This window comes from Scyliorhinus canicula, chromosome 3 (genome assembly GCF_902713615.1).
Source record: "Scyliorhinus canicula chromosome 3, sScyCan1.1, whole genome shotgun sequence".
Classification (NCBI taxonomy): Eukaryota; Metazoa; Chordata; class Chondrichthyes; order Carcharhiniformes; family Scyliorhinidae; genus Scyliorhinus; species Scyliorhinus canicula.
Genome location: NC_052148.1, coordinates 105,909,586 through 105,937,493, shown reverse-complemented (window position 1 = coordinate 105,937,493; position 27,908 = coordinate 105,909,586). Strand labels below are relative to the sequence as shown.

Sequence of the window (27,908 nt, the reverse complement as noted above, 5' to 3'; positions counted from 1 at the left end):
TCATTGCACGTACAATGGATCTGCCCATTATTACCATTCTCTGGATCGTGGCTACAATAGGTCTGCAGTTGCTATTTCCAACCATGCAAACCTGCAGTAAATCCTTTGCCTTATTGGTCTCTGGCCGGAGGTTCATTTGCCCTTTGGCTGCAGGAACCACACTCCATCCATGGCTTGGTTTATTTCCAAAGTGGTCAGACAACATTGACTTTCCAGATAGAGAGCCCACCCGCTGCCCAGCCCCCGCTGCTGCTGCTGCCGCCGGCGGTGGACACAGTGCCAGCTCCGCCGGCGGTGGACACAGTGCCAGCTCCGCCCGATGTGGTAGTGCGCCTGCGCTGCCGTCTGGCGCTGGAACTTTGTGTCGGGCAGCTCGAGCGCAGAGAGCGAGCCAGTGAAGAGGATCAGTAACGGCGGCAGGTACCGAACCCCGGCAGAGAGGACCGGAGGGGGGGGGGGGGGGGAGATCGGGGGCAGGGGAGAAGATCCGGAGGGGGGTGTGATCCGGGGGGGGGGGGAGAAATCTGGGGGGTGGGGAGAGAAAAGGGCGAGGGAGGGAGAGTGATGGGGGGGGGGGGGGGGGGGGGGGGGAGAGAGTTTGGAGAGAGAGAGAGAGAGCTGGGGGGGAGAGATCCGTGGGGGGGGGGGGGGGGGGAAGAGAGATATGGTGGATGAGAGGGTTGATGGGAGAGAGAGATCCGGGGGTGGGAGTGATCTGGCGGCGAGAGAGATCCTGGAGAGAGCAAACCCACGGAGAGAGTGAGAGATGCTGGGGGAGGGAGACCTGAGGGAGGGAGAGAGATCCCGAGAGAGAGACCCTGGGGGAGGGAGAGATGTTCCACGAAGGAGAGACATGGGGAGGGGGGGGGGGGGGGGGCGGCGGTTGATCGAGAGATCCCAGGGAGAGGAAGAAATTCTGGGCAGAGTGAGATCCCAGAAAGAGATCACAGAGAGGGATGACAGAAAGTGGGATCGAGATGCAGAGAGAGAGAGATCCTGGGAGGGGATGCAGAGGAAGCGAGAGATCCTGCAGGAAAGAGACCCGGGGTGAGTGAGATCCTGGGAAGGGAGAGAGATCCTGGTGGTTGGGGGGTAAATCCCATCCCAGGCAGAGAGAGGGATTCTGGGGAGAGTGGGATCCGAGAGAGGGATCACAGAGAGGGATGCCAGCTTGTGAGAGAGAGGTCCTGGGGAGAGAGATCCTAGGAGGGAGAGAGTGAGAGATCCTGGGGGCTGGGGGAGATAAATCCCAGGGAAAGTGTGGGATTCTGGGAGTCTAAAATCCCAGAGAGAGATCACAGAGAGGGATGACACAAGTGAGGGAGAGGTCCAGGGGAGAGAGATCCCCGGGGGCAGAGAGATCATGGAGAGAGAGTTCAAAGACAGATATTCAACAGCGAGAGAGATCCTGGGGAGAGTGTTCACTGCGAGAGAGAGATAGATTCCAGAGAGATAATCTGGGGCATTATCCCAGCGAGAGAGATCCCAGAGAGAAGAGGTTGCCAGAGAGTGAGAGAGATCCTGGGGAGTGAGATCATGTGGAGAGTGATCACAAGGAGCATTCTTTGGGGAGCAATAGATCCCAGCAAAATAGATTCCAGTGAGGGAGAGATCTCAGACAAAGAGATACCGGGGGGAGAGAGAGAACCCGGAGAGTGGGAGGGGTGCCAGGGAGTGAGAGAGATCCTCGGGAGAGAGAGATTCTGAGGTGAGAGATCCTGAGGGAGAGAAATCTCAGTCACAGAGTGGGAAAGATCACGGGGATAACGAAGATCCTAGGGAGCGAACCAGGGGGAGCGTGATCCAGGGAAGAGAGAAATGCCGGGGAGAGAGGGATGCCACAGAGTGAGATAGATTGATCCCGGAGATTCTGGGGAGAAAGCATTGCCCAGGAGAAAGAGATCCTGGCAAGAGAGAGAAAGATCCAGGGAGGGGGGGGGGGGGGGGGGGGGGGGTGGGGAAGAGAGAGATCCTAGAGAGAAATCACATGGAGTTGGGAGTGAGGGGAGAGATCATGGGGAGAGAGAGATTCTGGAGAAAGAGGAATGGCAGGAAGTGAGGGGGAGAGAGACATCCCAGGGTGATCCAGGGGAGAGCATGATCCTAGCATAGATACATCCCAGGGAAGAGATAGATCGAGACAGAGATCCTGGAGAAAGAGACAAATTCTGGGGAGAGGTCATGGGAGAGAGAGAGAGATCCTGGAGAGAGAGGGATGCCAGAGAATGAGAGAGAGAGAGATAATGGAGAGAGAGAGAGATCCTGAAGAAAGATCTTGGGGAGCTATCCAGCGGGAGTGTGATCCAGGGAAGGAAAGATCCCAGAGAGGGAGATCACGGGGAGTGGGATATTTTTGGGGAGAAGGATCCCAGGGAGAGAGGGATCCCAGGGAGTGACAGGGAGATGCCAGAGATTGCAGGAAGGGAGAAATGCTAGGCAGATGGAGATCCTAGGAAAAAGAGATCCTGGGGGAAAAGCATTCATGGGAAAGAGGGACCCTGAAGAGAGCAGGATGCCTGGGGGACAGGCATCACGGAGAGAGAGAAGATCCTAGGGAGCAAACCAGGGGGAGCGCGCTCCGGGGAGATAGAGATACCAGAGAGGGAGATCATCATTTAATTTCATGGGGAGAGGATTATTTTGGGGGAAGAGAGATCCCTGTGAGAGAAATCCGGGGAAGAAAGATCCCAGGGAGAGAGGGATGCCAGGGTAGGAGAGAGAGATCTCGGGGGACAGGGAATGGTCATGGGGGAAAGAGAAAACCCATAGAGCGAGGGATACCAGGGAATGAGAGAGATTCTGATCACGAACAATGAAAAAGATCCAGATAGAGATCCAGGGGAGAGAGAGATCCCAGGGAGCAATCCAGGTGAGAGCATGATCCAGGGAGAGTGAGATCCAAGAGAGAGAGGTCACAGAGAGAAGGCTTATTTCAGGGAGAGAGGTCCCAGAGGGTGAGAGATCTCAGAGGGAGAGAGCGAGCAATCCCAGGGAGGAGAGACGTCCCTGAGGAGAGAGAAACATCCCTGAGGAGAGAGAGAGTTCACAGTGAGGGAGGTCACGGGAAGAGGGAGGGATCCCAGGGAGAGGGAAATTCTGGGGAGAGGCATCCAGAGAGATAGGGGTGGCAGGGTGTGAGAAAGAGGTTCCGCGGTGTGAGAGATCCCAGAGAGAGATTTCAGAGAAAGATCCCAGTTGGGGTGGTAGATTTTGGGGAGAGATAGATAGCAGGTAGAGGAAGATTGCAGAGTGTGGAAACCCAGAGAGGGAGAGAGATTCCAGGGATAGAGTGATCATGGGGGAGAGGGAGAGAGATGACGGAGATAGAGGGGTACCAGGGCAAGAGAGATATGGGGGGGGAGAGAGATCATGGGGAGCGATCCAGGGGAGAGCGTGATTGGTGGATAGAGAGATCCCAGAGTGCAGATCACAAGATGTGGGATATTTCGGGGAGAGAGATCTCAGAGAGAAAGAGGGAGATCCCAGGGAGAGTAGTAAGTATTAGCTGTTTGAGGAACTCAGGCTCAAAGTGTCAATAAGATTAAGGAGATGAATGTGTGGCTCAAACATTGGTGTGGGAGAAATGGGTTTGAATTCATCGGACATTGGCACCAGTACTGGGGAAGAGGGGACCTGTTCCGATGAGACGGTCTTCACCTGAATCATGCTTGGACTAGAGTCTTGGTAAATTGCATAATTAGGGCTGTGGATAGGGCTTTAAACTAAATAGTGGTGGGGCGGGTTCAGTTGTAGGGAGAATTAGAAAATCAAAGTTAAAGGAGAAGGTTGAAGTGCAGGTTAATGACGAGGACTTTAAACTAGTTGAAGGGGCTGAGAGCTCAGGGGAGGTTAGTAAAGTTTCCAAAACCATAATAGAACAGAGAGTGTAGAAGGTGGAAGGTGGCAGGAATCTAATTATAGGAGAGCAAAAAAGGAGACAAATATGAAAAGGAGGGTGTTCAATGCAGGACTGAGGGTGTTGTACCGAAATGCACGCAGTATACAAAACAAGGTAAATGAGCTTGTTGCACGCATTGAAATTGGCCGGTACGATGTTGTGGGCATCACAGAGACGTGGCTGCAATGGGATCAGTGCTGGGAGCTAAATATCCAAGGATATGTGTCCTATCGGAAGGGCAGGCAGATGGACAGAGGGGGTGTAGTTACATTATTAATAAAGAATTAAATTGATAGCAATAAGCGATATAGGATCGGAAACAACCTGTGTGGGTAGAGTTGAGGAATCGCAAAGGGAAAAAGACCCTGATGGGAGTTAAGTACTTTCAGTTGTCAGGATGTGGGGCAGAAAATAAACCAGGAGATAGAAAAGGCATATACGAAAGGCAAATTACAACAAACATGTGGGACTTTAATATGCAGGTGGACTGGGAAAATCAGGTTTGTAATGGATCCCAAGAAAAGGAATTTTTGGAATGTCTGATAGCTTTTTGGAGCAGCTTGTGAGAGAGCCTACTAGGGAACAGACAATTCTGGATTTGATAATATGTAATCATAGAATTTACAGTGCAGAAGGAGGCCACCAGGCCCGTTGAGTCTGCACTGGCCCCTGGAAAGAACCAGCCCGCACCGCCACCCTATCCCCGTAACCCAATAACTCCACCTAATCGCTTTAGACACTAAGGGCAATTTAGCATGACCAATCCACCTAACCTGCACATCTTTGGACTGTGGGAGGAAACCGGAGCACATGGAGGAAACGCACGCAGATACGGGGAGAACGTGCAGACTCCGCAGACAGTGACCCAAGCCGGGAATCGAACCTGGGACCCTGGAGTTGTGAAGCAACTGTGCTAACCACTGTGCTACCGTGCCACCTGTGAGGCAGACCTGATTAGGGAACTTAAGGTGAAGGAACTCTTAGGGGGCAGTGACCACAATATGATAGAATTTACCCTGCAGTTTGAGAGGGAGAAGCTGCAATCAGATGTAATGATATTACAATTGAATAAAGGTAACGACAAAGACATGAGGGAGGAGCTGGCCAGAGTTGAATGGAAGTGGTGCCTAGCAGGGAAGACAGTGGAACAGCAATGGCAGGAGTTTTAGGGGATACTCGAGAGGCACAACAGAAATTCATCGCAAGGAGGAGGAAACAAGCTCAGGGGAAGATGAGGCATCCATGGCTGACGAGGGAAGTCAAGGACAGCATAAAAGCAGCAGAAAAAGCATACAAGTTGGCGAGCATTAGCCAGAGGATTAGAACGTCTTTAAAAGACAACTAAACTTCCAATGGCGGCAATGAAGGAGTAAGTCACACATTTGGTGGCTCCCGCTCGGGTCGGACTTCTGGACCTATTCCCCCGATTTTCTACCAAACTTGAACTGTAAAACTGAAGACAGAGACAATTGTGTACTGAATACCCACATCGGTGCATGGAGAGAAGGACTAGAAGTGCTGGTAAAGGCAGAAACAGAAAGACAGGGAAGGCTTGGGCTGAAGCTGCAGCGGGAGACAGCATGGCAGAGGACCGGACCTCTGGTTTTTCGACCCAGCGGTCAAGGAGCAGCTGATGCAAGTTATTCAGAAAGGCTTTGCTAAGCCGAAACGGGACTGCTTGGACCCGATAAAAGAGTCGATTGAGCGGCTGGAGCTTAGATTGGACGCCCAAGATCAGGCGATCCAGAAGGTGGAGAAGGCGCTGGCTGAGCAGGAGGAACATCAAACTGCGGTGGAGTTGGATGTGGGGATGCTGAGAGACCAACAGAAGAAGCTCCTGGAGAAAGTGGAGGACATAGAGAATAGGTCCCGCCGGCAGAACTTGAGAATCGTTGGGCTCCCGGAGGGGTCTGAAGGAGCGGACACTGGGGCATACCTTGCAGATATGTTTGCGAAGCTGCTGGGGGATGGGGAATTATCCCGACCTTTGGAGGTAGACAGAGTTCACAGAGCACTTGCGAGGAAGCTGCGAACGGGAGACCACCCCGAGGGCAGGTGGTTAGATTCCAGAGATACTTGGATAAGGAGCGCGTTCTACAGTGGGCCATGCAAACACGGAGCTGTAAGTGGGACAATAGTATCCTGCGGGTCTACCAAGACCTGAGTGTGGAGGTGGCCAGGAGAAGAGCGGGCTTCAACCAGATTAGGTTGATCCTTTTTAAGAAAAAGGTGAAGTTCGGACTGTTGTATCCGGCCCGTCTCTGGGTCACGTACAAGGAACAGCAATTTTATTTTGAGTCGCCTGAGGATGGGCTTAACTTCGTGAAAAGAAAAGGGCTGGTGGTGGACTGAGAACTTTTGAACTTTGCTGCAGCGTTCATGTATTCTTTTCTTTTTGTTTCTCTGTTCTTTGAAAAAAAAGTTTCTCATTTTTCATTTTGTGGAAGCTGTTTGTAATGCCTTCTGTATTGATTTGGGACCAGTGGCAGAGCTGAGTGGGTTAAGGTTTTCATTTGCATTGTTGGGGGATGGAGGTGTGCTTGTTTAGATTTTGATGTTTTTCTGTCGGGCAATTGTGTGGGGATTGTTTGATGTTGGAATATGTTTCTATGAGCCCGGTGGGGGGGGGGGGGGGGGGGGGGGGGACGACAACAGGTGGGAGACTATCCGGCGCCAGGGATCGAGGCCACCAAACTAGCTGGGCGGGCTAGATCACGGAAGCGGGGTGGGGGGTGGGGTTGTGCATATGTTCGGTTTATCAAAGGGGTAGGGTTACAGAGTGTTGTTACTAGGAGGGGGAGGGGGGAAATGTTCTGCTGACAAGGGAGGGAATTGGGCCAAGGGACAGAGAGGAGGTTGGCGGCGGAGGCTGCCTGGAACGGGCCGGTGGAGGCGCGGAGCATGGGCTGGAGGATGGCCCAAAAAAGGGGATGCTGATCGGCGAAGGCCCCCCAACTCGGCTGATCACCTGGAATTTTCGAGGGTTAAATGGGCCTATCAAGAAGGCACGTGTGTTCACGCATCTTAGGGGACTGAAGGCGGACGTGATAATGTTGCAGGAGACGCACCTTTGAGTAACTGACCAGATTAGATTAAGGAAAGGCTGGGTCAGTCAGGTCTTTCACTCGGGACTGGATTCAAAGACTAGAGGGGTCACGATCCTGATCAATAAGCGGGTGGTGTTTGAGGCGGGTAGAATAGTTTTGGATGTGGTAAGTTGGTACATTATGGTCAGTGGGAAACTGGAGGGGGTGCAGGTGGTATTAGTAAATGTGTATGCGCCAAATTGGGATGATGTGGAGTTTATAAAGAGGATGCTGGGGAAGATACTGGACCTGGACTCGCATAAGTTGGTCATGGGAGGGGACTTCAACACAGTTACTGACCCTGGCTTGGACCGGTCAAGCTCGAAAACGGGCAGGGTGCCAGCAATGACAAAGGAACTAAAAGGATTCATGGAGCAGATGGGGGGGGGGGGGGGTGGATCCATGGAGATTTGGGCAGCCGAGGGTGAAGGAGTTCTCCTTCTACTCACACGTGCATAATGTGTACTCCCGGATCGAATTCGTCATTCTGAGCAGGGCCTTACTGGCAGGGGTGGTGGACACGCGGTACTCGGCGATCACAATCTCAGACCTTGCTCCGCATTGGGTTGACCTGTAGGTTAGTAAAGACAGTAACTAGCGCCCGCAATGGAGGTTAGATGTGGGACTTTTGGCTGACGAAGGGGTGTGCGAGCGGCTGAGGAAATGTATTCAGAACTACCTGCAGGTCAATGACACGGGGGAAATTTCAGCAGCGGTGGTCTGGGAAGCACTGAAGGCGGTGGTTAGAGGGGAGCTGATCTCGTTACAGGCCCATAGGGAGAAGGTGGACAGGGCAGAGACGGATCGACTGGTAAAGGAGATACAACTGATTGACAGGAGATATGAGGAGACCCCAGAGGTAGGACTTTTAAGGGAACAGCGGAGGCTACAGGCGGAGTTCGGCTTGTTAACCACAGGGAGGACGGTGGAGCAGCTGAGAAAGGCGAGGGGGGCGATCTATGAATATGGAGAGACGGCCAGCAGAATGCTTGCACAGAAGCTTAGAAAGAGGGAGGTAGCCAGGAAGATAAGGAAAGTAAATGGCGGAGATGGGAACCTGGTTGGAGATTCAGCAGGGGTGAATAAGGCATTTAAGGATTTCTACAGTAGGCTGTATGGGTCGGAACCCCCAATGGGGCCGGAGGGGATGAGGCACTTCTTGGGGGGGCTGAATTTCCCAAAGGTGGACAGGGAGCTGGTAGAAGGGCTGGGGGCCCCAATCGGGTTGGAAGAGATAGTGGAGGGTCTGAAGGCCATGCAGTCGGGTAAAGCCCCGGGACTGTATGGGTACCCAGTGGAGTTTTATAAAAAGCTCTCTGGGATATTGGGAATGGTGTTGATGAGGATGTTCAATGAGGCAAGGGAAAGAGGGGTGCTGCCTCCGACAATGTCACAGGCCACGATTTCGCTGATTCTGAAGTGGGACATGAACCAGGAGCTGTGTGGGTCGTACAGGCCGATAACCTTGTTGAATGTGGACGCCAAACTGCTGGCCAAAATCTTGTCCTCTAGGATTGAGGATTGTGTTCCGGACGTTATTGGGGAGGACTAGACGGGGTTTGTTAAGGGTAGGCAGTTGGTGGCCAATGTAAGAAGGCTGTTAAATGTGATCATGATGCCCCCGGAAGGTAGGGAGGTGGAGGTAGTGATCGCAATGGATGCAGATAAGACTTTTGATCGGGTAGAATGGGATTATCTGTGGGAGGTACTGGCACGGTTCGGATTTGGGCAGGGCTTTATTGACTGTGTCAGGTTGCTGTATCAGGCTCCTGTGGCAAGTGTACAGACAAATAGGACAACATCGGACTATTTTAGACTGCACCGGGGGACGAGACAGGCATGCTCCCTCTCCCTACTGTTGTTTGCGCAAGCTATAGAGCCGTTGGCAATTGCTCTGAGAGCCTCAAGGGGCTGGAAGGGGCTGGTCCGGGGTGGGGTGGGGGGGAGGGGGGGTCGGTGGAGCACAGAGTCTCGCTCCATGCAGACGACCTGCTTCTGTATGTATCAGACCCAATAGATGGGATGGAGGAAATCATTAGGATTCTAAGGCAATTTGGCTGGTTTTCGAGGGTATAAGCTAAATATGGGGAAAAATGAAGTGTTTGCGATCCAGGCGAGGGGACAGGAGAGGTGATTGGGGAGCTGCCGTTTAGATTAGTAGGGGGAAGCTTTAGGTACCTAGGCATTCAAGTTGCGCGGGAATGGGACCGGCTGCATAAATTAAATCTGGCCCGGCTTGTAGACCAAATGAAGGACGATTTCCGAAGGTGGGACGGGCTCCCATTGTCATTAGCTGGAAGGGTGCAGATGATGAAGATGATGGTCCTCCCGAGAATCCTGTTCATGTTTCAATGTCTCCCCATCTTTATTCCGAGGTCCTTTTTAAAACGGGTCAACAAAGTGATCTCTGGCTTTGTTTGGGCGGGCAAGACCCTGCGGGTAAGGAAGGTAATGCTTGAGCGGAGTCAGGGAGAGGGCGGGCTGGCGCTGCCAAATTTTAGTCACTATTACTGGGCGGCAAATATAGATATGATCAGGAAGTGGGTGGTGGGGGAGGGGTCGGCATGGGAGCGTATGGAGGCGGTTTCATGCATGGGCACCAGTTTGGGGGCGTTGATAACTGCGCCTCTGCCATTCCCGCTGGCACGGTACTCCACCAGCCCCGTGGTGGTGGCGGCCCTGAGAGTTTGGGGGCAATGGCGGAGACATGTGGGAGCAGAGGGAGCATCGATCTGGTCCCCAATCTGTAATAATCACCGGTTTGCCCCAGGAAGTATGGATGAGGGATTCCGGATACGGCAGAGAACAGGGATTGAGAGGAAAGGGGATATGTTTATAGAGGGGAGCTTTCCGAGTATGAGGGTGCTGAAGGAGAAGTTTGGGTTGGCGAGGGGAAACAAATTCAGGTATCTGCAGGTGCAGGACTTCCTACGTAAACAGGTGTCAACCTTCCCGCTCCTACCGCTAAAGGGGATTCAGGACAGGGTAGTTTCCAGAGGGTGGGTAGGAGAAGGGAGCGTCTCGGACATTTACAAGGAACTTATGGGGTCGGAGGAGACGCAGACCGAGGAGTTGAAGCGCAAGTGAGAGGAGGAGCTGGGAGGAGAGATAGAGGATGGTCTATGGGCAGACGCATTGAGTAGAGTCAACGCGTCCGCAACATGTGCCAAGCTCAGCCTGATACAATTTAAGGTCGTTCACATGACAGTGACCCGGATGAGCAGATTCTTTGGGGTGGAAGACAGGTGTGCAAAATATGCGGGAGGACCAGCAAACCATGTCCATATGTTGTGGGCATGTCCGAAGCTTAGGGAATTTTGGCAGGGGTTTGCAGATCTCATGTCCACGGTGTTAAAACTAGGGTGGTGCTGAGTCCGGAGGTCACGATTTTCGGGGTATTGGAAGACCCGGGAATCCAGGAGGAGAAAGAGGCAGACGTTCTGGCCTTTGCCTCCCTGATAGCCCGGAGACGGATACTATTAGCTTGGAGAGACTCAAAGCCCCCAAAGTCGGAGACCTGGCTATCGGACATGACAAGCTTTCTCTGTTTGGAGAAAATCAAGTTCGCCTTGAGAGGGTCAATGTTAGGGTTTGCCCGGAGGTGGCAACCGTTCATCAACCTCTTCGCAGAAAATTAATCGCCAGCAGAAGGGGGGGGGGGGGGGGGGGGGGGGGGGGGGGGGGGGGGGGGTAGTTTTGCTTAGAGTAGGGGGTTAATAAAGGTGGAACCTCTAAGGGAGGGAGACGGCTTTTGCACCATGTTTATAGTTTCATGTACATTGTTTATTGTGTTGTTGTGATACCAAAAAATACCTCAATAAAATGTTTATTAAAAAAAATAAAAAACAACTAAAAAAGCAGTAAGGAGAGAAAAGATGAAGTATGAGCTAGCTAGTGATATCAAAAATGCTAGCAATTTTTTTTCAATATATGAAAGGTATATGCGGGCAGCACGGTAGCATGGTGGTTAGCATAAATGCTTCACAGCTCCAGGGTCCCAGGTTCGGTTCCCGGCTGGGTCACTGTCTGTGCGGAGTCTGCACGTCCTCCCCGTGTGTGCGTGGGTTTCCTCCGGGTGCTCCGGTTTCCTCCCACAATCCAAAGATGTGCGGGTTAGGTGGATTGGCCATGCTAAATTGCCCGTAGTGTCCTAAAAAGTAAGGTAATGGGGTTGTTGGGTTACGGGTATAGGGTGGATATGTGGGTTTGAGTAGGGTGATCATTGCTCGGCACAACATCGAGGGCCGAAGGGCCTGTTCTGTGCTGTACTGTATGTAAGAGAGAGGCAAGAATAGACATTGGACCACTGGAAAATGAGGCTGGAGAAGTCGTAATAGGAAACAAAGAAATGGCAGAGTAACTGAATAGTTACTTTGCATCAGTATATTTTCTATGTTTAGATTTAGATTTAGAACAGTACAGCACAGAACAGGCCCTTCGGCCCTCGATGTTGTGCCGAGCAATGATCACCCTACTCAAACTCACGTATCCACCCTATACCCGTAACCCAACAACTCCCCCTTAACCTTACTTTTTAGGACACTACGGGCAATTTAGCATGGCCAATCCACCTAACCCGCACATCTTTGGACTGTGGGAGGAAACCGGAGCACCCGGAGGAAACCCACGCACACACGGGGAGGACGTGCAGACTCCGCACAGACAGTGACCCAGCCGGGAACCGAACCTGGGACCCTGGAGCTGTGAAGCATTGATGCTAACCACTATGCTACCGTGCTGCCCCATGGTTTCATGGTGGAAGACACCAGTGGGATACCAGAACTAAGGGGGCAGAGGTGAGTGTAGTGGCCATCACTCAGGAGAAGATTCTGGAGAAACTCAAACGTCCGAAGGTGAATAAATCACCTGGGCTGGATGGACTACACTCCAGGGTTCTAAAGGAGATAGCTGAGGAGATTGCGGAGGCATTGGTGGTGATCTTTCAGGAATCACTGGAAGCAGGGAGGGTCCCAAAGGACTGGAAAATAGCTAATGTAACACCCCTGAAGGGCGGGAGGCAGAAGATGGGAAATTATAGGCCGGTTAGCCTGACTTCGGTCATTGGTAAGATTTTATAGTCCATTATTAAAGATGAGATTGCAGAGTACTTGGAAGTGCATGATAAAATAGGACTCAGTCAGTTTCATCAAGGGGAGGTCATGTCTGACAAATCTGTTAGAGTTCTTTGAGGAGGTAACAAGGACGCTAGACAAAGGAGAGCCAGTGGACGTGATCTATTTAGATTTGCAGAAGGCCTTTGACAAGGTGCCATATATGAAGCTGTTAAATAAGGTAAGAGCCCATGGTGTTAAGGGTAAGATACTGGCATGGATAGAGGATTGGTTGACTAGCAGAAGGCAGAGAATGGGGATAAAGGGGTCTTTATGAGGATGGCAGCCGGTGACCAGTGTTGTGCCACAGGGGTCTGTGGTGGGACCACAACGTTCCACAATATACATTAACGATCTGGAAGAAGGAACTGAGGGCACTGTTGCTAAGTTTACAGATGGTCTTAACGTATGCAGCGGGACGGGTAGTATTGAGGAAGCTGGGGGGCTGCAGAAGGACTTTGGACAGGCTAGGAGAGTGGGCAAACAAGTGGCAGATGGAATGCAGTGTGGAAAAATGTGAGGTTATGCACTTTGGAAGGAGGAATGGACGCGTAGACTATTTTCTAACTGGAAAAAGGCTGAGGAAATCAGAAGCACAAAGGAACTTAGGAGTCCTAGTTCAAGATTCTCTTAAAGTTAACATGCAGCTTCATTTGGCAGTTAGGAAGGCAAATGCAATGTTAGCATTCACGTCGAGAGAACTAGAATACAAGAGCAGGGATGTAATTCTGCAGCTGTATAAGGCTCAGGTCAGACCCCATTTGGAGTATTGTGAGCAGTTTTGGGCCCCGTATCTAAGGAAGGATGTGCTGACCTTGGAAAGGGTCTAGAGGAGGTTCACAAGAATGGAATTAAGAGCTTGTCATATGGGCAGCGGTTGAGGACTCTGGGTCTATACTTGTAGGAGATCAGATGGATGAGAAGGGCTCTTAATGAAACTTACAGGTCACTGAGATGCCAAGATAGAGTACACGTGCAGACAATGTTTCCACTAGTAGGAAAAACTAGAACCCGAGGGCACAGCCTCAGACTGAAGGGACGATCCTTTAAAGCTGTGATGAGGTGGAATTTCTTCAGCCAGAGGGTAGTGAATCTGTGGAACTCTTTGCTGCAGAAGGCTGTGGAGGCCAAATCACTGAGTGTCTTTAAGACAGAGATAGATGGGTTCTTGGTTAATAAGGGGATCAGGAGTAATGGAAGGCAGGAGAATGGGGATGAGAAAATATCAGCCATGATTGAATGGTGGAGCAGACTTGATGAGCCAAATGGCCTAATTGTGCTCCTATGTCTTAGGATCTTATGGCGAGAGGTGATCAAGGGGAGAGAGATACCGGAAAGTGAGAGATCCTAGAGAGGGAGAAATATCTTTAGGAGAAAGATCCTGGGGAAAAAGAGACTCTGGGGAGGAAGAGATCATTTGCGGGGAGAGAAATCACAGGAGGAGAGGGAGTGATTCGGGGAGAGAGAGCATGATCCCGGCAGTGGGACAGTGGGGTGGAGATCCCTGGGGCAGAGAGAGATGTCCTCAGAGAGGAAGAGATCTCAGGGAATGAGAGATTCCAGAGAGAGATCACGGGGATAGAGAGATCCCAGGGAGAAAGAGGGAAATACCAGGGAGAGAGATACCGGAAAGAGAGAGATCCCGGAGAGAGGGATATATCCTTGGGAGAAAGAGAGATTGTGGCGAAAGAGAGACACTGGACAAAAGAGATCAAGGTGGGGAGAGAGATCATAGGTGGAGAGAGAGAGAGATTTAGGGAGGGAGAGATCCCAGGGGTTTGGGGGCAGGGAGTAGACAAAGATACAGGGGAGAGGGAGGGAGATCCTGGGGAGAGAGAGGGAGATCCTAGGGAGAGAGAGGGAGATCCTGGGGAGAAAGAGGGAGATCCTAGGGAGAGAGAGGGAGATCCTGGGGAGAAAGAGGGAGATCCTAGGGAGAGAGAGGGAGATCCTGGGGCGAGAGAGGGAGATCCCAGGGAGAGAGAGGGAGATCCTGGGGAGAGAGAGGGAGATCCTGGGGAGAGACAGGAGATCCTAGGGAGAGAGAGGGCTATCCTGGGGAGAGGGAGATGCCAGGGAGAGAGAGGGAGATCCTGGGGAGAGAGAGGGAGATCCCGGGGAGAGAGAGAGAGATCCCGGGGAGAGAGAGGGAGATCCTGGAGAGAGAGAGGGAGATCCTGGGGAGAGAGAGAGAGTTCCCGGGGAGAGCGAGGGAGATCCCGGGGGGAGAAAGGGAGATCCTGGGGAGCGACAGAGATGCCGGGGAGAGATACCAGACGTATAGATCCTGGAAAGAGAGACATAGATCCACGGGGGAGAGAGTGGGATCCGCAGGAAGACAGTGGGATCCACGGAAGATAGAGGGATCCTGCGGAGAGAGAGATCCTGAAGAGAGGGTGATTTAGCAGGGAGAGAGAGATAGCCGGGGGGAGAGAGAGATAGCCGGGGAGAGAGAGATGCAGGGGAGTGAGAGAGAGAGATGCCAAGGGGGGAGAGAGAGCTGCTGGAGCGGCAGGGAGAGATGCCAGGGGGGGAGAGAGATACCGGGAAAGAGAGAGAGATAGTGGGGAGAGAGGGAGATGCTGGGGGGAGAGAGATGTCGGGGGAGAGAGAGGTGACAAGGTGGGGGGGGGGGGAAAGAGATGCCTGGGTGGGCAGAGAGAGATGCCAGGTGGTGGGGGGGGGGGGGGGGGGGGAGGGGTAGAGAAAGATGGCATGGGGGGAGAGAGAGATGCCGGGGGGGGGGGGGGGAGGGAGAGAGACAGATGCAGTTGAGAGAGAGAGATGCCAAGGGGCGAGAGAGAGAGATGCCAGGGGGTGGGGGGGAGTGAGGAGAAAGAGAAAGTTGGCGTGGGGGAAGGGGGCGGGAGAGAGATGCCGGGGGGGGGGGGGGGGGGGGGGTTGGTGAGAGATGCCGGGGGTGGGGGGAGCAATGAGATGCCGGGGGGAGGGGGTTAGAGATGCTTCTTCTCTAGCCCCTGCTGGTCTGGCACCGCCTTATCATCCTCGACCTCGGAGGTGGGCACATGTTCCTCATCACCAACCTCCAGCAAGTCATCCCGCTGCTGTGCCAGGTTGTGGAGGACACATCAGACCCCCACAAAGCGGGCAACTCTCTGGGGGGGGGGGGGTCTACTGGAGTGCACCACCAGAGCGGTTGAGGCATCGGAACCGCATCTTGAGGAGTCCGATGCACCGCTCAATCACAGTCTGAATGGCTGCAAGAGCCTCGTTGTACTGGGTCTCCGCTTCGGTCTCTGGCCTCCATACTGGCGTCATTAGCCAGGTCCTCAGCGGGTATCCCCCAAGAGCCAGCCGCCCATCCTGGGGTGGTCCTTGAAGAGGGCGGGAATGACCGACTGCCCCAGAATGCAGCTGTTGTGAATGGTCCACGGGAAATGTGCACACACATGCATAATCGTCATGTGGTGGTCGCACACGGGCTGTATGTTCAGGGAGTGGAACCCCTTTCTGGTAATATAGGGCACCCCCAGAGGGCCCCCTTAGAAGAGCTGGAAGGAGGCTTGAAAGAGCCCTGGCAGGAAGGATTAGGGAAAATCCCAAGGAGTTCTACATTTATGTGAGAAATAAGAGGATGATCAGAGTGAGAGTAGGGCCGATCAGGGATATTGGAGGGAACTTGTGCCTCGGGTCTGAAGAGGTAGGGGAGGCCCTAAATGAATATTTTGCGTCAGTATTCACTAGAGAGAGGGACCTTGTTGCTTGTGAGAACAGTGTGAACCAGATTAATAATCTCGAACAGGTTGATATTAAGAAGGAGGATGTGCTGGAAATTTTGAAAAGCATGAGGATAGATAAGTCCCCTGGGCCAGACTTGATATACCCAAGGTTACTATGGGAAGTGAGGGAGGAGATTGCTGCGCCATTGGTGATGATCTTTGCATCCTCACTCTCCACTGGAGCAGTACCGGATGATTGGAGGGAGGCGAATGTTGTTCCCCTGTTCAAGAAAAGGAATAGGGAAATCCCTGGGAATTACAGACCAAACAGTCTTACGTCTGTGGTGAGCAAAATACTGGAAAGGATTCTGAGAGATAGGATTTATGATTATTTAGAAAAACATAGTTTGATTAAAGACAGTCAGCATGGCTTTGTGAGGGACAGGTCATGCCTCACAAGCCTCATTGAATTCTTTGAGGATGTGACGAGAGACATTGATGAAGGTCGGCAGTGGATGTGGTGTATATGGATTTCAGTAAGGCATTTGATAAGGTTCCCCATGGTAGGCTCATTCAGAAAGTCGGGGCATGGAATACAGGGAAATTTAGCTGTCTGGATACAGAATTGGCTGGCCAAAAGAAGACAGCGAGTGGTAGAAGGTGGAAAGTATTCCGCCTGGAGGTCGGTGACCAGTGATTTCCCGCAGGGATCTGTTTTTGGACCTCTGCTCTTTGTGGTTTTTATAAATGACTTGGATGAGGAAGTGGAAGGGTGAATTAGTAAGTTTGCCAATGACACGAAGGTTGGTGGAGTTGTACATAGTGTGGAGGGCTGTTGCAGGTTACAACAGGACATTGACAGGATGCAGAGCTGGGCTGAGAAGTGGCAGATGGAGTTCAACCTTGATAAATGTGAAGTTACTCATTTTGGAAGGTCGAATTTAAATGCTGAATACAGGGTTAAAGGCAGGGGGCGGGATTATCCGCCGGCGTGATTCTCCGTTTTACCGGCACCTGGGGGTTTCCCGACAGCGTGGGGCTGCCCCACAATGAGAAACCCCATTGACCGGCCGGCATAACAGAGAATCCCGCCGGCGGGTCGGGGCAGAAATATGGCGCGGCGGGGCGGAGAATCCAGCCCAGGAATTTTGGAAGTGTGAAGGAACAGAGAGATCTTGGGGTCCATGTACATAGATCCCTCAAAGTTGCCACCCTGGTTGATAGGGTTGTTAAGAAGGCGTATGATGTGTTGGCTTTCATTAACAGGGGGATTGAGTTTAAGAGCCGCGAGGTTTTGCTGCAGCTTTATAAAACTTTGTTTAGACCACACTTGGAATACTGTGTCCAGTTTTGGTCGCCTCATTATAGGAAGGATGTGGATGCTTTGGAGAGGATGCAGAGGAGATTTACCAGGATGCTGCCTGGACTGGAGGGCATGTCTTATGAAGAAAGGTTGAGGGAGCTAGGGCTTTTCTCACTGGAGCGAAGAAGGAAGAGAGGTGACTTGATAGAGATCTACGAGGTGATGAGAGGCATGGATAGAGTGGATAGCCAGAGACTTTTCCCCAGGACGGAAATGGCTGTCACAAGGGGACATAATTTTAAAATGATTGGAGGAAGGTATAGGGGAGATGTCAGTGGTAGGTTCTTTACACAGAGAGTGGTGGGTGTGTGGAATGCACTGCCAGCAGAGATGGTGGAGTCAGAGTCATTAGAGACATTTAAGCGACTCTTGGACAGGCACATGGACAGCAGTAAATTGAAGGGGTGTAGGTTAGGTTGATCTTAGATTAGGATAAATGGTCGGCACAACATTGTGGGCCAAAGGGCCTGTACTGTGCTGTACTGTTCTATGTTACGGCGAGTTCCCGATTTCGCCTACGGGAGCGGGTCGGTTACATCGCAAACTGCTTGGCACCTAGCACGGATCTCATTTTTGGCCTCTCCTGCTATCCATTGGCCTTGTTTCGCTTGTGCGAGAGTGCAATGAGGCTGGAGAATCGCGCCCATGTTGTAAGTGAGCCGGACCTGTTGTTTACAGGATCTGTCTCTTTAATACTTGGAAGCATTTTATTCTGTTCCCATATTTGTTGCATCAAACATGTTTCTTATAAACTGCAATGACATTGTTTTGGGAAGCACCCTCTACCCAGTTTTAGATTATTTCTACTACTAATTCACACCTCAGTGTTAAAAAAGACAATTTACTTGATAATAATTTTTGATTAATTTGTTGTAGAGAAAAGCACAGGTGCAACGATACTAATAAACAGGACAATATGAATAATTCTCACCTGGTGCTTTGTACTTGGTTAACCTGAAGAACAGAGAGGGAGCATTTATTGAAGTGTAGAAAATTCTTACAGGCCTCGACAGGGTAGATTCAGGAAGGATGTTTCCCCCAGTTTTGGGGTGGGGTGGTTGTCGAGAACCAGGAGACACAGTCTCAGAATATAAAATAAGCTATTTAGGACTGAGATGAGGAGGAATTTCTTCAGTCAGAAGGCATTGAAACTTTGGAATTCTTAACCCCAGAAAAGGCACTGAGTATGTTCAAAGCAGAGATCAATAGATTTCTGGATCCCAATGAATTCAAGGGACATGGGGATAGTGCGGAAAGATGGTGTTGAGGTAGAAGTTCACCCATGATCGATTTGAATGGAGCAGGCTCAAGGAGCCAAATTATTTACCCCTGCTTCTCGTTCCTATGTGCTGCTAGATTAAAAAAATAATTGGACAATTTAAATGTTTTAGCTTCAGGTTACAAATATGACTTCTTTTAGAACAGGAAAGCTCTTTGCTCTGAGATTTTCAATGCAATGTTATTATTCTCTATTTTATGGGGCTGGTTTAGCTCAGTTGGCTGGACAGTTGGTTCATAATGCAGAGGGAAGCCAACAGCATGGGTTCAATTCCCATACTGGCTAAGGTCATTCATGCAGGCTCCACCTTCTCGACCTTGCCCCTCGCCTGAGGTGTGGTGTGGTGATCCTCAGGTTAAGCCATCACCAGCCCCCCCCCCCCCCCCCCCCCCCCCCCCCACCCCTCAAAGGTTATGGTCACCTGGGACTATGGTGACTGTACTTATGTATCTTATAATACAAAAGAGACATTTGTCGAATACTGGATTCAGTATATCAACACATTTGCATCAACAACTGCTGAACTTATGAAAGGTTCAAGGGGCTATCTGAATGTTCACCTATTACTGCAGTGTTAATGTAAGCCTACTAGTGACAATAACTAAGATTAAGATTTTATCAGCAAGTAGTTGGTGTACTATAATTATATTTGTATACGTTATTCAGCTTGGGAATGTTTTGTATTGTACCAAGAGATAAATGGTATGGAAGGAGAAAGAAGCCAAATTTAAAATTTGATGGATGCACATAGGCATAGTATATAGATTTAATCTTAATCTCAATCTCTGCCATCACGTCATAGAGAGGACAGAGCTGGGCAATCAAGCTGCACTTTTTCCCCCATTTTCTGTCACTTCCCTATCTTAAAAATAATCTTAAATTGTGAGTCTTGCATATGAGCAATTCTCCACCATTGTCAGTGGGGCAGATTCAACACAGGAGAAATTTTGCTGAAGTTTTATTGGAAAGCGGAGGTACATGTATCGACAAAGATGGTTGATCTCACAGCTGAAATACCAGCATGATATTACCTACAGAAACATCAAAGCAGAAAGAATAAGAAATTTTTTTTTCATCTCTTTGCCATATGAAATTCTTACCAATATAACTTGATGTGAACCCCAGATTTAGGCTGTTTATTCAAGAGAGATTTTCATGTCCAGTGGCCGGAGTTTAAGATGCAGAGTCTATGAGAGGGTCAATAAATTACTGATTAAAATTATGAGCGGCCAATATCTGCACATTTTTGATAACTTGAATCATTTTACACGGTTAATTTCTCATACATTTGATAATTTTTAATTTTTATATAATTCTGAAAGGATGCTAATACTTCAGTTAATGTTCTTTTTAATATTTTCAAGGTGGTAACATGTCGGAACTGAAGCGTCTTGCCTATTCAATTATTGACTTTCTGCGTGAGCAGACTAGGTCCCAAGCTTGGAATTCTGATGAACGGGAAAGTTTAGAAGGTTGGTGTAATCCAGAATACTCAGTGCAATGCCCTCAATTTCATGTTTATCAGTTATGAACTGCACAGCTTTCAGTTTCGGTGAGGAAATGCCACCATCCAATTCTGGCCTCTGGAGGATCCCTGATTTTAGTTGCTCGACCTCTGGTGGCCATGCCATCAGCTGCCTTGGTCGTAACCTCTGGAATTCCTTCCTATTTGCCTCTCTACCTCTTTTTCTCCCTTCAAGATGTTCCTTATAGCCTACCTCTTTGACCAATGTTTTGACCATCTTGGTGTCCAATTTTGCTTTATCATTCCATGAAATATTTGGCATATTTTATTATGGTTGATGGTGCCATATAAATATAATTTGTGGTATTTCTGGTCTCAGAATTATAGGATTAAGATTGACATAGTTTTGCACCTGATTATACATCTGTCATGTACCAATGTCAAAGTAATGAGGCTGAGAACATCCAATATATATCAAAGAACTGCAAGCGATTCCAAAAGCTTTCCTGTAGTTATCCAGTTCTTTATCATTAACCTCCAACTAAAAGTTTAAAATAATTTTGTAATGGGAAATGAAATTACTTTTAAATCTATCAGAATGTTGTTTTATTTTTGAATGTATTTTATTACACATTGATCTTTTCAGAAATATAGATGAGTCCAGTGGTGCTTCACAGTGGAAAACGGACATTAAGCAGCAAGAGAAAAAAGGAGAAATTACTTTTTAACCATGGCGTAAAATCTTTGTTTTATGGTAGAGGAATAATGAGGTTGAGCCTAAGGGGAGAGTTCCGGTGAGCAGTTGTAAAGCAGACAGCAGCAATTCATGAAGGTCCATGATCATCTTCTCATGGTAGTTCGGAATTGGCAATGATATCCTTTGATAGCAATGCCCATTCCCCACGAATTATTATTTTTTTAAACACAATTGTAGGCTCTGCCTGTGAGAGAGAGAGTCATGTTAAGGAAGTGTGATTTGGAGGACCAAAAGGATATGCACTGGCAGAGATAAAGGGTGGTGAGATGTTGTGGAGGGATTAAAATGATCCCAGAGTGCTGAGAGAGACTTAAGGTGTGTATTTTGATCTCCAAAAGACTTTCTATAAATTTCACATCAATTAAAATCAAAGCTGTAGAAATTCAGATTGAACCCTGAGAATGAATAAGTAACAAGTGAAGGGCAAAAACCACATTTTTGTACATTCACACAAAATTAACTGGAAAATGCTTTCTCCGTTCTCTCAAAGTGTCTCCTGACTTCTGTGCCACGTTCAAACTTCCTGGCCGGGATTCTCCAAACACGCTGCTAAGTGTTGACACCGGCGTCGGCGCTGGAGTGCTCCGCGCTGCTCCAGCTGCCTTACCCGGCCCTGCACTGCCGGCTGCGGGTCTTTTAATGGCCGCCAGCCGGCGCGTGTCGACCGCACGAGCACAACTGGCTCTGATTCTCCTGTCGCTGGAGATTCGCGTCCCGGTGTCAGACCCGATCGCAGGTCTGAGGTCCCATTCTCCGCCCCCGCGCCGAGCGCGATTTTGGCAGAGAATGAGGCTCGGAGAATCCCGGCCTCTATGTCACGTCTGGTCTCAGCTAGGATACTGTTTCAATCTTGTTGAATGTACCTTAATATCAGATAATGTCAGAACTTGTAGTTCATTATTTGTAACATTTGATACAGCCATGGACAGTGTTTATAATTATAATCGTAGTTATAACTTACTCATATTAATTTACTCTTATTATTTCTCCCTGGCACAGTGGTAACCACTGTGCTACTCTGCTGTCCCAAAGTTCACATTACTGTTCTGGATAAATAAATCCATAACTTCCCTCTCCTATATTCTCTTTCCTCCTCCTCCTCGCCATTCGTTGAAAAAAGATTTGAGATTTTGTTGAATCCGCGATAAGTAGATGATAGTAGAAATTTATGAACAAAGTTTATTTCAATACAATTCTGTTACGCCTCCACTCCTCTATGGATTGCCTTCCCCGCCCTGCACACAGGCCGGGGTTTTTATATAGCTGGAGCTCTTCTTGTAGAGGGGAAGCCTGCTGCCTAAAAGGGAAAGACCCGTTCCCCCCACCCCCCTTAAAGGGAAAGTTCATAATCTGGGAGGTCATGGGAAATTTTATGGTCCTGATTCCGGGACCGCCATTGAGGTTGCTACAGATTTATAGGTTTATCCTTGGAAGAAAGTTTAATGAATATTTTTATACCAATTGTACCTATGGAGGCTGGGCTTATTAAGAAGCACTACTATTTCAGTTCTTTAGATGCTGTTTCTAAATTAGATCCTTGGCTCCAGCACTTGAATGTTTCTTACATTTCTTTGTGACCATAATTGAATGCAGTAAATAGCCTGATACAACACTATAGAGGTTCCAACTCTAGCCTAATTCATTTTAGTGAGTGCAGGGGAAAAACAGACAAATGACTTTAGTGAATGATGGGGCTGATTTGGTTTGTTGCTGTAACTGGGTTGTCGGTGGGCATTATGATTGTGCCACCTGCCAAATTGGAGCAGAAAGAATCCTGAACCATCTTGGTATTGGGCCTCAGTGGCATGTGGCTGGTGAGCTGAAAGTGCTGAATGGCAGCTCCAAAGCAATACATTGGCCAGGGAGGTAGGAAGGCACCCATCTCCTCTGTTGAATGCCTATTTTAAGGCCTACTCGAGGATTGGGTTGTGAAAGTGTGTCCCAATGACTTTGGTGCTGTTTGCACTATGTTCTCATCAGAAAACTGAAAGGGGTGTAAATAATCCAAATGTATAATTATAGGCTTATCAATTCTAACTATTCAATGGCCTTTACTTAACCACTGAATTTTATTACCGTAGCAATTTAATGCTTTAATAGTAATACCATTTAAAATATAGATTATATTTTGAAAATTCATTGCATGAAAAATGCCATACCATAAGGACATGTCTTTTGGTCTAATTTTCCTAACAAACTATGAACTTTGGAATAAAATATATTTTGTTTCTAGTTGCCATGCAGTGCTTGGAAAATGTCTTCAAAATAAGTTCGCGAGATATCCATCTGGCAGTCTCACCACCTTTAACAGAGATATTTTCTGCAGCTGTTACTAAGGTGGGTCTAAATAAACTTGTAAAGGAAATCCAATCATAATAGTGGGTACGTGATCCATTGACATACCTCAGAGATGTGAGTGCAGTTCCATAAATGACATTCCAGCCTCAGCTAGACTGTCAGAAGAATGGTTTCAACAATCCAAGGTACTTCCAGAAGCAATTGGAGAGCAAGTAGACACAATAGAGCTGACTTGACAAATGTAAATTTCTGGTGGGATACCTGACTACTCAGGAGCATATATCAGAAAATTGCAGGAGAGTCCTACAATCTTCCACCTATTAATTTTAACTGAAAGAAAATTGCAAGAAATGTGCGCATAATTTCCCAAAACTGTTCCCAGCAGGTGAGGCTCCCCACTAGCAGGGGAACCTCGCAAAATTGACGCAATGTGTTGTTACACACAACATAGCAGCTTATAAAGCAAAGATCTGGAACCAAGTTAAGTATTTGCCTCTTCAGCTATACAATAATGCACGTTTTGAGCTTTCTTGGATTGGATTGGATTTGTTTATTGTCACGTGTACTGAGGTACAGTGAAAAGTATTTTTCTGCAAGCAGCTCAACAGATCATTCAGTACATGGAAGAAAAGGGAATTAAACAAAATTCAAGAAAATATATGAGAATACATAATAGGGCAACACAAGACATACAATGACTACATAAGCATTGGAGCTTTAGAATTAATTTTTAAAAGGTTAGAACGAGTATAATTTAAGTTAAAAGTGGATCTGTTGGGGAGAGTTGCAGAGAGTCGCCTCGCTCCGGCGCCATCTTGCCAGACTTAAATAACAAGTGAGAATTTATTATTCAGTTTTGTTTGTCAAGCATGGACCAGCAGTGTTGTGGAAGCGATCGAGTGCACTGGGACATATAAACATATAACTGAAGAGCAGGAGTCAGCCACTTGGTTCCTCGAGCCTGCTGCGCCATTCAATATATGGCTGACCTGACATTCACATTGGCACCAATACCTGACACCTTTTACCCCCTTGCTTATCATAACTCTATCTAGCTCTGCCTTAAAAATGTTAGCTCTGCCTTAAAAATATCGAGACTCTGCTTCCACCATCTTTTAAGGAAGAGAGTTCCAAAGACTCACTACTTTCTGCGAGAGAAAAAATTCTCCTCATCTCTGTCTTAAACGGTTGCCCCTTATTATAAACAGTGACTCCAGTTCTAAGTTCTCCCACAAGAGGGAACATCAACCGGAATTCTCCAATCGTTGCGATTTACTTTTCCCGCCGGCAGCTAATTCCCGCCTGCAGGTTTCCTGGCGGTGTGAGGTGCTCACAGTGGGAAATCCCATTGAGAAGTGGCAGGAAGATAGAATCCCGCTGCCAGTGAACGGTGAACGGCTGAGAAACATGCAGCGAGGAGACCAAAGAATCCTACCCCTCCTCACATCCACCCTGTCAAGACCTCTCTGGTACTGGATGATTTTAACTATAGTGGGTTATTATATACTTTGATATATACAACACTATGGTAGTTTTATATGCATATGTATAAATTATGAAACTACTTACATAAAATTGCTCAGTATTTGAAACCTTCAAGAATATACTTGAAACCTATTTGTACAGTTCCACATTTTCTGATTCTGCTTAATGGTAGATGTATAATACAAGAAGTATTTAACAGTAGTAACTCAATCGAGAGGTTTCAGGAAATGCCATAATTGCAAGCACTGTTGTAGCTTACTCGTGAACCAAGTTTAAATTATGACCTTCAATCAGTCCTTTCCATAGAAAGAAAGAGCTTGTTATTTCCAACTCAGGGGCTGGTTTAGCACAGGGCTAAATCACTGGCTTTGAAAGCAGACCAAGGCAGGCCAGCAGCACGGTTCAATTCCCATACCAGCCTCCCAGAACAGGCCCAGGGATGTGGCGACAAGAGGCTTTTCACAGTAACTTCATTTGAAGCCTACTTTTGACAATAAGCAAATTTCATTTCAGGCTATCTATCCCAAAGCACTTCATAGCTAATAAGTACTTTTGAAAATAGTAACTCTTGGAAATACCTGTCTGCTTCCTTCACCTTTATGTAAATACTGGGCATATTTCATTTCTAATTAATTTTGTTGATTTTACATATGGTAGAATATTTTCCAATTGAAGTTTTCTATAAATGCACAAGAAGGTTGTGGACTAGTTTCAAAGTAGTAGGAGATTTTTTTATTAACTGTCAATTCTGTGGATTTTTGAAAATCATTTTGTTTACGTTAAGTATCTTGACAGCACTGTAGTGCAGCATGACATTTTTAGTCATACTTAATGAATCTTTCCCATTACAGCTAGGCCAATCATCCTCATTCTCCTATTGAATACAGGAAAGTTGTATATCACTCAAGGGATGTGGGTGTCGCTATTAAGGCCTGCACTTAATGTCCATCCCCAGTTGTCCATGAGAAGGTAGTGATGAGCCACCACCTTGAACTGCTACAAGCTATGTGGTGTAGATTGTACTGTTCAGGAGGGAGTTCAGGATATTGGCCAAACAACAATGAAGGAATGTTGTTATTTCCAAGTCAAGGTGATGTATGTCTTGGAGGTGTTCCCATACATCTACTGCCCGTATTATTTTAAATCAGGGTTTTTCAAAGTCAGGGCCATGTCACGCGGGCGGGTATCGGGAGTCTTATGGCCAGAAGCGGCAGCAGAGAGCAGGTCACACACCTGCAGGTAGAATTGACGCGAAACGCCGTCCAGTTACATGTTTTTTGGCGCCAAATCAGGGAGCAATGTTGTTTCGATTTTTCAGCTGCTGGCAAGTAAAGCAAGTGAACTGTAAGATCAATGAGGTTTTCTTAAAGGTAAGAGACAGCCAGAGAGTTAAATAGGCAATTTACCTATTGACAGGATCTCACAACATAATCTGCCTGAAAGAGCTGTCAGGAGAGTCCAGGGCAGTGGTAGTGTTAGAGCTCCAATGCCTTTGATTAATGGCCCTGAAAAGAGAAAGTAAAAAGATGATTTCTTGAGGTAAAGTTTTGTCAACTGTGACAATGTAAATAAGGAGGCAAAGCCAATGCGTGTCATGTGCACAGAAGTACTAGCAAACAAGAGAAGTTTCAGATTTGATAGAGAAGTGGTGTGTGAAAAATTCATTTTCAGGTTGAGACCACAGAGTCAGTTATTAACTTATAACTGACTCCAAATGAAAAGACTATGCTACTGTACCTGACCTGTAATACCACGTTAAAAAGCGTCATGAAAGGGCAGCACGGTGGCACAGTGGTTAGCATTGCTGCCTATGGCACTGAGGACCCAGGTTCGAATCCTGGCCCTGGGTTACTGTCTGTGTGGAGTTTGCACATTCTCCCTGTGTCTGCGTGGGTTTCACCCCCACAACCCAAAGATGTGCATGATAGGTGGATTGGCCACGCTAAATTTCCCCTTAATTGGAAAAAATAATTGGGTACTCTAAATTTTTTTTTTAAAAACCCATGAGGCTGTCAGCATTCTGGTGTAGCCTCTTGCAGGAATATCCAGTGCTGAGTAAAACATGTGTTTTGTTGCTATTGCACTTCACAATGACCTACTTGTGCAAGATTGCTTTTTCCGTGTTTATAAAGATGAAGTCCACAAAGGAACCAGCTGAAGTCTGCACCTGGTATATGCATTGCCCTTTGAACCGGATTCAAGTGAGATCGTGAGGAGAAAGCAGGCTCCCTTTTCACATTAAAAGGAAGCGTGTGTTGCGAAGATCGGTCGGTGTGTCGCGAAGATCGGCCAGCGTGCGTCCCGATGGTTGATAAAAGTGGGTCCCGGAAAAGAAAGATTGAAAAACACTGACATAGAGAATGTTTTTGGGGATGCAGCCATTTTCCATTGGACTCCCACGACCCATCCAAAGGAGTTGCTGTTGAGATAGGCGGGAAATCGTCCTGGAAATACTTTCATATTTGGTCATCTGTTTTGCCAGGATAAGTCCAAAATTCATCTGAGCCTGGGGATGTGGAAGCTGTTCAGCCACCTTTCTTGATTTACATAAGTTGTCCATGTCTCATTACGGTGAAGGAGAGTACTAAGAGTAGGAGCCTGGTGCACATGGAACTTTGTACTTTGATTAGTTTGCTGTTGGTCCACACTCATGTCCTCAACTTTGACATGACAGCTGCAGCCTTGGCAATCTTGGGACTGAATTCAGCATCAGAATTTGTGGTAATTGCTAGTCCAAGGTATGGGAAGCTGTCGCCGACCTCCAGAATGAGGTTGTCAATGTTGGTGGAAGGTGGAGTCTGCAGTATTTTAAAGAGTCTGACACTGCTGACAAGGTTGAATACAAAGAACAAAGAAAAGTACAGCACAGGAACAGGCCCTTCGGCCCTCCAAACCTGTGCCGACCATGCTGCCCGTCTAAACTAAAATCTTCTACACTTCCTGGGTCCCTATCCCTCTATTACCATCCTTTTCATGTATTTGTCAAGATGCCCCTTAAATGTCACTATCGTCCCTGCTTCCACCACCTCCTCCGGCAGAGAGTTCCAGGCACCCACTGCCCTCTGTGTAAAAAAAACTTGCCTCGTACATCTCCTCTAAACCTTGCCCCTCGCACCTTAAACCTATGCCCCCTAGTAATTGACCCTCCTACCCTGGGAAAAAGCTTCTTGACTATCCACTCTGTCTATGCCCCTCATCATTTTGTAGACCTCTAACAGGTCACCCCTCAACCTCCGTCGTTCCAGTGAGAACAAACCGAGTTTATTCAACCGCTCCTCATAGCTAATGCCCTCCATACCAGTCAACATCCTGGTAAATCTCTTCTGCACCCTCTCTAAAGCCTCCACATCTTTCTGATAGTGTGGTGACCAGAAGACTTTGATGTGGTCTGTGAAGGCAATGTAGAGTGGTCTTCGCTGTTTGTGACACTCCTGTAACTGCTGAAGTGTAAAAATCATGTCAACTGTCAATCTATCAACACTGAAG

At 48.2% G+C, this 27,908-nt stretch overlaps 1 protein-coding gene across 3 annotated transcripts in view; it reads left to right on the top strand.

The window, feature by feature from the left end:
- Positions 1 to 325: 325 nt before the first annotated feature.
- sgtb (small glutamine-rich tetratricopeptide repeat (TPR)-containing, beta) overlaps positions 326 to 27,908 on the top strand; it is a 65,799-nt gene continuing 38,216 nt past the window's right edge. For all 3 annotated transcript variants that reach the window (XR_005459982.1, XM_038791057.1, XM_038791056.1), the window contains exons 1-3: positions 326 to 420; positions 19,782 to 19,889; positions 22,873 to 22,976. Coding sequence is in view for 2 of the 3 variants with exons in the window: in XM_038791057.1 (XP_038646985.1) it covers positions 19,790 to 19,889; positions 22,873 to 22,976 (204 nt within the window). In the remaining variant the exon portion in view is untranslated. The remainder of the gene's footprint in view (positions 421 to 19,781; positions 19,890 to 22,872; positions 22,977 to 27,908) is intronic.